General features: G+C 37.3%; 1 protein-coding gene across 1 annotated transcript; it reads right to left on the bottom strand.

Annotated features, from left to right (window-relative positions):
- Positions 1-1,582: 1,582 nt before the first annotated feature.
- On the bottom strand, positions 1,583-2,443 carry LOC149149472 (uncharacterized). The gene has a single exon (XM_089442491.1). It carries the CDS (start codon positions 2,441-2,443, stop codon positions 1,583-1,585), a length of 861 nt encoding a protein of 286 aa, XP_089298617.1.
- Between the last annotated feature and the right edge of the window lie 8,294 nt (positions 2,444-10,737).

Here is a 10,737-nt window from a genome sequence, read left to right as displayed (position 1 = left end):
CCCTTAATTCCAGCAATGGAGTTGAAGCCTTTTCTAGCTTAGGCTTGCTTGTGAAAGAATGAAGAATTTTTGTCTCCTGCTTTGTGCCAAAGGCAGCGAGATTTAATCCTCCAAAATTCTTCTTCAGCCAGGCAGGCTTTATGAAAGTTCTGTTGGAGTTGGACCTCCTTATCAAGGATTTCTCTGGTTACATATGCCTCTTCCGAAAGAAAGTGATGAGCATCAAGCTAATTTTGAAGATTTTTCCTTTCAGCTGCTGGATTAGGAAGAGTTTTGGCCCAAAACTTTAGGGTAGATTTCGTTCTTCTGAGCTTTTCTTCCCACACATAGAATGGTGATCCATTGACTGGCTGAGACCAACTTTCCTTGACTATCTACAAAAAATTGGTTTCCTTGACCCAGAGGGGGCTAAATCTGAAAGGGATGGGGCCAAGATCAGGATGGGCCCGGAGTTCAAGCTTGATAGGGTTGTGATCAGATATGCTGCAAGAAAGGATTTGCATACTAGCATCTAATCCAAGCAAAAGAAAGGAACTTTGGACAAAAAATCTATCTAGCCTTGTTGCAATGTGTCCAAGGCCTACTCTTTTATTAGACCAAGTGTACTTACTAGAAGAGGGCTTGATGTCTAACAGGTCTCAATCTTGCAGGAAATCCTCTGCCCATTCCCTTGCTGGATCTCGCACAATGCAACCTCCTCGCTTTTCTGAGGTGTGCAACGTGAGATTTAGATCACCTGCAATAATGATGTTGTCTAGGTTCCCAAGGCCTGCTTGGCTTCTTATTGAGTCCCAACAGGTCTTTTTTTCTCCAGCGTTGATCGGCATATAAACATTGAAGATACAAAAGGATTCTTTAGTAACGAGATGCTGCATTTTTAGCAGTAGCCAGTGAGTATTTGAAGTCGCAGATACTAACAAAAACTTACTATCATTCCAGAGAGTGCCCAGCCCTCCAGAGGCTCCTCGGGCTGAGACTGCTTTTGCTTTACTTTTACTCCAGAGTTTTTTGCTTGTTTGAAGGAAGTCTGAGTCCTCCATCTTTGTCTCCTGGATAAGGAATATGTCCAGGGCTTCTATTCTTATTAAGTTTCTTATGGCCTCTTCCTTGATTTTTCTCCCCATACCCCTACAATTCCAGGAGACTATTTTCATTATTTACCTTTGCTCTGTTGGGCTCCCTTGGAGCCTTGAGACTGGTTTCTCGTCATCTTCGGCTTTTTTGCTAACAACTTCTCCAAAGTTGGTTGGCTGCCCTGTAACTTATCCTTGTATGTTTCCTGCTCTCTTTTCTCCCGATCTGTCTTGCGGCCTCTTGCAGATCTCCTTATAGAGGCTTGGGAGTCACCTATTTCTCCTTCCTCCTCCGAGTCTTCCGACTCTTGGTCCTCTTCCTCAACTTAAATGGGGATTCCTTTTGATCTTTCTGCTACACTTGCATCCTTGGAAAAGATAGGTAGGTTACCTTTATCTGGAGACACTTCCTTTTGTTCCACGACCTCCTGGGTGTCCTCTGGCTGCGAGCTAAGAGGATCGAACTTATTTTCTAGAACAAGCTTGGGTGGGATCTGCTGAGCAGCGACCTATTGAGGAGCTTTGCCATAAGGGCCTCCCGAATTTTGTGTCTTATGAGAGGTTTTGGAGCGCTTGACTTGATTCCAGCCGTCCTCCTTCCCCTGCACAGCCTCATTGTTGGACGGGCAGCCTCTAGCGAAGTGGCCATAGACATGGCATTTCTGGCATTTGAAGGGCAGCTGCTCATAGTCCAGTTTTTGCGCATGCTTCGAGCTTCTGACATTGATTTTGATGGCCTCTGGCAGCCCCACCTCTAGATCTACTTCTACGCAGATTCTGGCGCAGTCATATTGGTCCTTATTGTTTGCTCGGTCTATGAATTTCCCAAGGGCATTTCCAATGTGCATCAAGGAGTCCCAATTCCAGCAATGAACTGGGAGATTTGGGAGCCTAACCCACACCGGGACTGCTTTGGGCACGTCCACTGCTGGATCAAAGTCCGGAGTCCATTTATTTAGGTACAAACCCTGAGGGCCCATGAAGTAGGGACCGTTCTGGAAGATCATATCTTTGTCATCCTTTGAAGTGAATTCGAAGAGGAAGAATCCTCTCCCCAAAAAGTAAGAGGTAACGCTTTCTTTGATCAACGGTGCCCAGTTTCTACTGACCCAACTCTTAGTGGTTTTGGGGGATGGCCATAGCCTAGTGAACTGACCGATGAGAGCTCGTTCGGCCAAAGACAATGCAACCTGGATTGGGGTTTCATGGGGAAGGGATATCTCAGGTATATCATCCAATTTTTTGACGAATTTCGTAGCTTCAGAGTTCTTCTTCTTTGGAAGCTCTGCCAAGAGTCGATTGAAGGCCTCAGCAGACGAGGACATCGGAGGAGGAGGGATAGGCGCTAGGGGAGTGCCCAGCACCTCCATGGGTGCGGGCCTAGAGAGCAGACCTGTCGCAGGAAGACGCAGTAGCAGGAAGTGGCATGGGAGTGCGGACTTGTCGCAGGCTAGATGCAGCAGCAGGAAGCGGCGCGGCTCTCTCGCAGTAGCAGGAAGCGGCGCGGGAGTGCGGACCTGTCGCAGGCTAGACGCAACATGCAAACCTCATAGGCTACCACCTATATATATTTAATTTAGTAATCAACCTACACACATGTTGTTAATAATAATTAAAGTAATATTTAATGTCAAACTATAATAGAGAGAAAATAGTTTAACTTATGTCCACATTTGTGTAATTAGGGCTCTCAAAAGCTAGATTACTCCATAACTTAAATCATACTTGTTTGCCTTTTAATTTGATTGGTTGATTTCTTAATCATTTAGAATTGTTCATATTACATATTTAATACAAAATAAGAAGGGGTCAAGTGATAAAGAGGTGCAACATTTAATCATTGACCTCATGTGTATCAATTGAAGATGATCTTTACAATGTTCCTTATATCTTAGTGAGGTAAGGCATGCATGGACCTAGTCAAAGTCGGCCAATCCTTTGGTTAGGTGAGTTTATCCTCTAGGTTGTGACATGGCATTGATTGAACTGATGAGCGATAGTTGAGGTGGCATGGAAAATCATGGGTAGTTACCTTGTCAATTGTGTTGGCACCACATGGATTGAATATTGGAGCTACATTAATGTTACATTAGAGATGTAGAAGTGAAAGTTCTTATAACATAAAAAATAACTTTTGCAAAAGAAAATATTTGTTGTGCAGACATGAGTATCGAAACCTCACTTAATGTAAAGAACTAATATGCCCTAATACTCTTGGAGAGTTTTTAGTCTTATGGTGCTCATGTATTGAATTTTGGGGTATTGTTGATCAATGGTTCACGTGATGTAGTGGCCTACTTAAGAATTAGAGGATTATATGGTCATGGTAAATGTCCACCATTTAACATTTACCAATTAGTTGAAATTATGCTTTAATTAATTGACCCCACACAAAGTGACCTGTGAAAGGGGCTGATGTTAAAAAAAAATCAATTTGTGCTTGTATGCATTGAAATTCGACATGGTTATAGTAGATACATGCATTGACAGTATGGGAGGGTTTGAAGACTCAAATACGACTTACACAAATAATTTGACAAACAAATGATAAAATTATAACATAAATGTCAAGGAGATGAAATTATCCATCTAAAATATCCATGTTATTGGGTGCTTACCATGTTAGACCTTGAGACCTATTCTTGGTTCATAACTAACCTATTCATGGTGGCTATATCCCTCCTGGATGTGAATTTTAAGCTACAATGATCATATGTGTTGGTTCAATGATTATCGATTGTTCTTAATATTGAAAAGCAATTATTATTCTCCTTGTCTAAAGCTTTTATATTTTTTTAACCATCCAAATCCCTTTGTGATCTACCCCTTTGTATTTTTTCCTATGCAATATTATCTTTTGTGGGGTTTACTTTTGCAACATATAGTTCTATGGAGTCCTCTACTGTGGAACCTATGATTAGACACTATGAGTGCTCCATTTGAACTATGAATGTGCCAAAGTAGGTTGACATATGATGTATCCTTCCCCTAGAATTGGAAATTAGCACAAAATATTTCCCATAGTTCTGATCAATAATGCATAAGTTGCCACATTTTAATAAGTAAATATTGGTTCCTTGGAAATTGTTGTATGGTTTGCATAAATTTATGCACTAATTACTGGAGTGGAACATCATGTGTATCATTTAGTGGTTTTGAAAACTAGCCAAAAGTATGATTGGGTCAGAAGTTCCACTAAACTGTATAAAACATGCCTATTTCTACTATAGATATTGGTCATAAAAAGATGATCCATTTTACCATTAAAATACATGAAGCGGATCATCTCACCCACCATTTTCCACTCATTGATGACATACACAAGTACTTAGCTCAACGAGGTTCCACATCACATGAACCTACTATTCTAAAAAAATTGTTTCCTCCACTCTAACAACAGCTTGTGGTAGCTAATATCCCACCCCCGCAAGGGGGAATGGGGAAATCTCTCAAAATGGGAGTTCTACCTAAAATACATTTGTTTATTTATGTGATAAAGACACTAATTCAGAAACTCAAGCTTGCAATTATGATGCATTAGGAAATATTCCTATTACAAATAATCCATTGACTTCACAAATTAGTTCCCTCTCCACATAGAGAAGCCACATGTTGACCCTATTCCATGTGTCCCACGTGTATTTTGAAGAAGTCCTCCAAAATTTCCTTTTACAAAGGAAGGCATTGTTGAATGCAATTAGTGACTTCGACATATCCATCACAGTTCATTTGAATTGAACCAAGAAAGACCTAAGATTTATTCTAATAAACATTTATTGTTGTGTGGATGATGAAGGAGCCTCAATTTGTGTCATGTCTTTATCTTATTGGAAAAATTTGTGTTGTTTGTATTTGGTTTCCTCATGCACCATGCTCTAGGCGTTTGATAGCCATTCATTTCATCCAAATGGAGTCATCTCATTGTTTCCCTTTGAGTTAGGAGGAAAATCTATCAATGTAGAAGTAGAGGTTGTGGATTCACCATTCAATTACAACCTTCTATTGGGAGGAAATTGGACTTATTCCATGGTTGTAGTAGTCTCATTGTCCTGACAAAACCAAAGTTTATGCGCAAGTTTGTCCCTTCATTACACTACGTCTTAGCTAAATTAAATATAAAATTTAACAATAAATAAATATAAATATTTATTATTATTATTATTATTAAGATTTAATTATTATTATTAAAGTTTAATTATTATTATTAAATTAAAATTATTAATAATTAAAAATTAAAAAGGAAAACAAAATAAAAGACAAATACCAAATACCAAATACAAATTAAAAACATAAGACATTATTAATTAAACCATTCATTCCCTCTGTCTCCAGCTCTCGAACCCTTTGTTGCACCTTCCATTGTCAAACCCTGCTATGTCGGCCTCTAGCTCTCGAAGATCTGAATCAATATCCTGTTTCCAAACCCTCATATATCACGCCTCTGGCTCTTGAAGGTCTGAATCTATATCTCGCTTTTGAACCCTCCTATGTCACGCCTATAGCTCTCGAACCCTCCTATGTTGCATCTCTCACTCTCGAAGATCTGAATCTATATCTCGCTCTTAGACAGGATCTCTCTCATCAAACACTTGAGAATACATAGCACTGGAAGAAATACCTAAGAAACATTGATTGAGTCGTTTCATGGTCCTTCCAACAAATCATGAATGAAGGGGTTCACTGTCCTAGTTTGTGGGCCTTATATGTGTGTTGTAATTAATTTTTTTAAGAAAATGCATCATATTTGGATCATAAAGCATAATCAAACATGGGTAATTAGCATAGTTTTGGAGATCATATGCAATCCCCAAAAACCCACTGATGGTTGGAGAGATGAAAAAATATCACAACCTGTTCGCACCTATCTGGACCGACTCGAACTATTTATAGAGTAATAGGGATGAATAATATTGCTTTATGAAGAATAATTGGTCCTTTCCATTCCCTTCATATCGGTACGGGAATAACCGTTTATTTGAAACCCTCCCAAGTTGGTTTTCTAATCATCCAACCTCTTTCTATATTGCTTCTTCATATGGCCTATCGTTCTACGGTAGTGACGTGATGTTATTCTGACTCCCGATTGCATCTTCACCATTGCCTTCACCTTTCTTCTTTGCTCATTTTCCTTTGCCCTTGACATTGGCCTGTCAGCAAAGGGAGGTGGTGGATGCTTGATAACTATAGGTTTTAACCCTGTACAGAAATTACCTGCATACGAATTCTAAAAACAGAAAATAAACAATGGTGAGAGCATAAAACATAAAACAGATATACACAGAGATTTTCCCTTGCATCCCAAAACCGGGACTACCATATTGATTTTTCATTATATTCCTTTCAATGTTACAATACATATATATACATGCCGAAACATCCATAAACCCCAATCCATTAACCCTGGATTAGAACATAACCATAGTTCCCTTGACCGAATCTACAAAATGCCATGGGAAAAAAACCATCATGCCCAAAACCATGTGTGAAAACCACACACAAAAACATAGGTAGGTCTTCCCACCTAATATAGGGTCCAAAAAAAAATTACCTAGGGAGATGCCTCGAACCCCGTAGAGAGGGACTACCACCCCCCTATGACCCCCCCGCACGTGGGGCTAGTCGTGGAAATAATATAACACACACCCAACAATAACTATTGATTGATGGAAAACATCTTTTAGGAGAAGTTGTCTAGAGGCAAATCAAGGAGGGAACTTGGTTGTTTTCCCCTCATGGAAAGAGTATTACCTGATGACAGGATACCCATAGCCACGTTCTTGTCTCTCGTCTAAGGATGTACATAGGTCTAGGTCAACCATCAATACAATCTTTATTTTACTAGAGGTGTTGGTGTGAGCAAATAAAAAGAGAAAAAAATAGTCCCAAAAGCACAACTCTTCCAGTTCTACTCCCATAAAACATTCCCAATTATTAATTGCCTCTATTTTCTTGTTCAAGTTGTTTAGATTCTAACTCATTTTCTCACTCACATGATCACCAACGAAGCCTGCACCTCCTTTTCAACAAATGGATTGGGGTTTTTAGAAAATTTTCAACTCTAAATTCTTATGGAGGTCACATATCTTTTTGAGCACTTTTGTCTTAGCCACACATCTAAATAGGTCTTCCTTATTTGTTGGTGTGAAAATATTACCTTACTTACACATTTTGTAGCTGAATCATTAAATTTTGAGGGTCTTCGAACTTGAATTGGGATGTTGTAATTTAAATTTTACCACCATCGCCCTATTGTATGTCATCACTGCAATTTGCATCTAACTTAGATATTATTTCAAACCCCATTGAGGTAATTTAATTTGGGGTTAGAATTTTGCATCAAGCTTGGAGTTTAATTTGAGGGTTTTCTTAATATTCATTTTTGCTATTGTCTTTTATAGGAGGCTACACAAACCCACTTGCAAATATATCCAAGGATAAGCTGACACCACCTACACTGTGAAGGAGTGATTAACAAACTCAAAATGGTAAGTTTAAGTAATTGTCTTCCATTTTTTTAATTTGAATTTAAGTTATTATTTGGATGCTTCTAAACATCGACTTATTTCACTTCATTAAGAGATAAATAGGCGATAGAAATTGACATTTACTAAAAGTATATATTTCACTTAAAATATTTTCTATCTTCCTGCCACATATAGCATAACCACTTACGAATTTAAAGTATTCTTCGAGCATGAAATTTGTTTTGGTCCTTCAAGTGCTCATGCAAGTTAAACTCTTCAAAATTTCCCCCATGGTTTGAATTCATTTTCCCTCCAATCAGTGCCAACTCTACCCTACATTAGCATATTTCATTTGGATTCTATTATATTACTTATATTGTCCAAAATAAGATGATAATCCTATTGTTCTCAATAGTCACATGGATCTACTTAAATATTCTCCAAAGGAGAACCCATTGCATAAAGGAGAAACCAACAAATTGTTGATACATGTGGAGATCTAAGCAATGAAACCTGGATTAAACCCAAATTTCTAAAGGAATCCAAACATGAAGCTATGCTTGACACAATTAAAGACATTTTCCATATCCAACTTAAGGATCATCCACTTTTCCTCATTATTCCTACTAAAGGGGATAACTTCATGTATAAGGACGATATTTTCCACAATTTGTCTCTTCCTCACAAAACCACCTCATTTTTCTAAGATAACCTTAAGGAGTATACTTTTTGATATATTAGCAATGATTTTAGACAAATCTTGTAAGACACATTGCACTATGATATCATCTTGAATGTACAAAGGATGATGGAATTACCTCTTTTGGGACTATACTTAAGAAACATTAATTTTTCCCTCCTCTCAGATGCAAGGAATGATGAACATATTGAAGAATTCACACCATCCACACCAACTCAAACTTAATAATATTCCAAAAATAGTTGCAAAAATGAATGTTGAATCATCTCGACTTGATACCTTATCAAGTTCAAAATGATTGATTATGTATAAGATTTCCTCTTCTGATATAACCTACATTAGACAAGCATTGTCTTATTTTCTTCTAATACATGGATTATTTTCTTGCATAATATTTATACTTAATCTATATTGGCTCCTAGTTTTAGAATATATGGTGGCATAGGGGTTATATGCTACTTCTTTGATTTTTTTATTTACACTTAGTGTCTCTCCTTCATTGGTGGTGATATCCTTGACATTGTTACATTAGTGTTGTACTTCAGCTCGTTTGTGAAAAAAAGTAGTGTTTATATCCCTTAATTAGAGCCAAAAACTCTTGGACATTTACCTCCATGTTTATTCTTCTTTCCTCATCGTAGATTTGTAGCACTAGAACGTTTCTTTTTCTTCAATCATTAAAGGAGTGACTTATTCATATCTTTACTCCTAATTGATATAATCCATCATCCCAACCTTTAGGAGCTTCGTGTTTTTAAGATTTTGATCCTAGATGTGCACCAATGAACCAACCACACACTTGATCCAAACTCAAGGAACAAGGTAAAGAAGGAGGGGGTTAGAGCAAAAAATTATTGAAAAAAAAAAAAGGAAAAAAAAGGGACCATAATCATCTTGTTTAATCATATAAAAGGTGATGTTTCAGTGATATGATCCAACATAAGATATAATTTGAGAAAAAAGAGAGATGTTACTTTCTGCGAAGGAACTATATACCAATAATTGATCTAGCTTAATGTGTCTAGGGTTGAGACATCTATTGGTCCATGTAAGTTTCCCTTTTTCAACCAAGATATTCACTAAATCAAGCAATGAAATTGGTTCTCCATTCTCTATATGATTGGATCCCAAAACATCCCCCCTCACCTCCCCCCACTTTACTCATAGTGATGAAGTGTGGTGTTAAATTCTCTTGCTACAATGTAATTTGAACCAAAATCTTAATCCCTTAACTCCATTACGAATTTCCAACATTCTACTTTCTCATGATAAATTAGAGGCACATAAAGATTAACTACATTGCAAGAGTGTTAGATGAGAGATAACTAAGTCAACCTTTACTCCACTAAGTCAACCTTCCATAACTAAGTCAAACTGATAAGCATCAATATTAGAGTTTCAATTTCTTTCTTCATCTTTCCTGCAATTTTCAGTCTCCTATATTTTTCGACCCTATAATACTCCAAAATAATCCACACTAAGTCAACCTTTACTCCACTAAATCAACCTTCCATAACCAAGTCAAACTGATAAAAATCAAGATTAGAGTTTCAATTTCTTTCTTCATCTTTCCTGCAATATTCAGTCTCCTATATTTTTTGACCCTGTAATACTCTAGAAAAAATTGCACCTTTTGATAGAGGATTACTAGCTTCAGTCCTTCGCTTGGTTTACTTCTCTTCTAGGCATAGGATAGGCTTTTCTTTTATTTTCTTCTTGATTCTACACTATAGATCAAATGTCTTGTTACCCTTCAATAGGACAAATTCACTTGTGTATTTATAGTGGTTTGAATCTTCAACATAAGGTTGACTTTTCAAATTGTTTGAGGTTGACTTGTTAAATTGTTTGAGGCTTAATTGAAGGATTAGGAAGTTGACTTGGTGGAGGAGAAACTATTTGACACAAATACCCCAATAAGGGTCTATCATATAATAATAATGATAATGAATCAATATATAATCCTAGAAGCCTACAATGGAGGCTTTGACCTATTGACCAATGACCCAAGCATGAAACCCATGCATTAATAAGTCAAATTTCTTTTACAATAAAAAAATATTTTTCTTTCTTTTCACAAATACAATTATGAAGACCGACACTAGTTACATTCTTCAACACCATGAACCTCTTCCTCCCCAGTACTTTATTCGTATTGTATCTGATAAGTGGTTGGGGTCACGGATAATAATTCCAATTTCATTTAGACATCTTATTTTTCCAAAGAAATACCCACCTCCAACTGAGTTTCTAGACTTACATCCACTTCATGTGTCTGCATTAAGAAATCCTTCATATGAAGCACTATATCAATAGTTTAGACACTTCAATCCTATTCAAACTTAGGTATTTGCAGTGCTTTATAACTCAGATGATAATGTTTTAGTTGCAGCACCTACTGGTAGTGGTAAGATTATTTGTGTTGAGTTTGCTTTACTACGATTGCATAAAAAAGGCTTGTGTAACAACCCTAGTGAAAATTCCATTTAATAAAAGTTAA

The sequence above is a fragment of the Pinus tabuliformis genome, chromosome 9, assembly GCF_031772625.1.
Source record: "Pinus tabuliformis cultivar Carrire ecotype Pingquan chromosome 9, CPIR1, whole genome shotgun sequence".
Taxonomy (NCBI): domain Eukaryota; kingdom Viridiplantae; phylum Streptophyta; class Pinopsida; order Pinales; family Pinaceae; genus Pinus; species Pinus tabuliformis.
The sequence above is the reverse complement of the archived record's forward strand: the minus strand, read 5'-3'. Positions and strand labels throughout refer to the sequence as shown.

What these genes read in the sequence shown, in the direction of transcription:
- LOC149149472 (XM_089442491.1), bottom strand. Translation starts at nt 2,443, where the DNA reads ATGGAGGTGCTGGGCACTCCCCTAGCGCCTATCCCTCCTCCTCCGATG.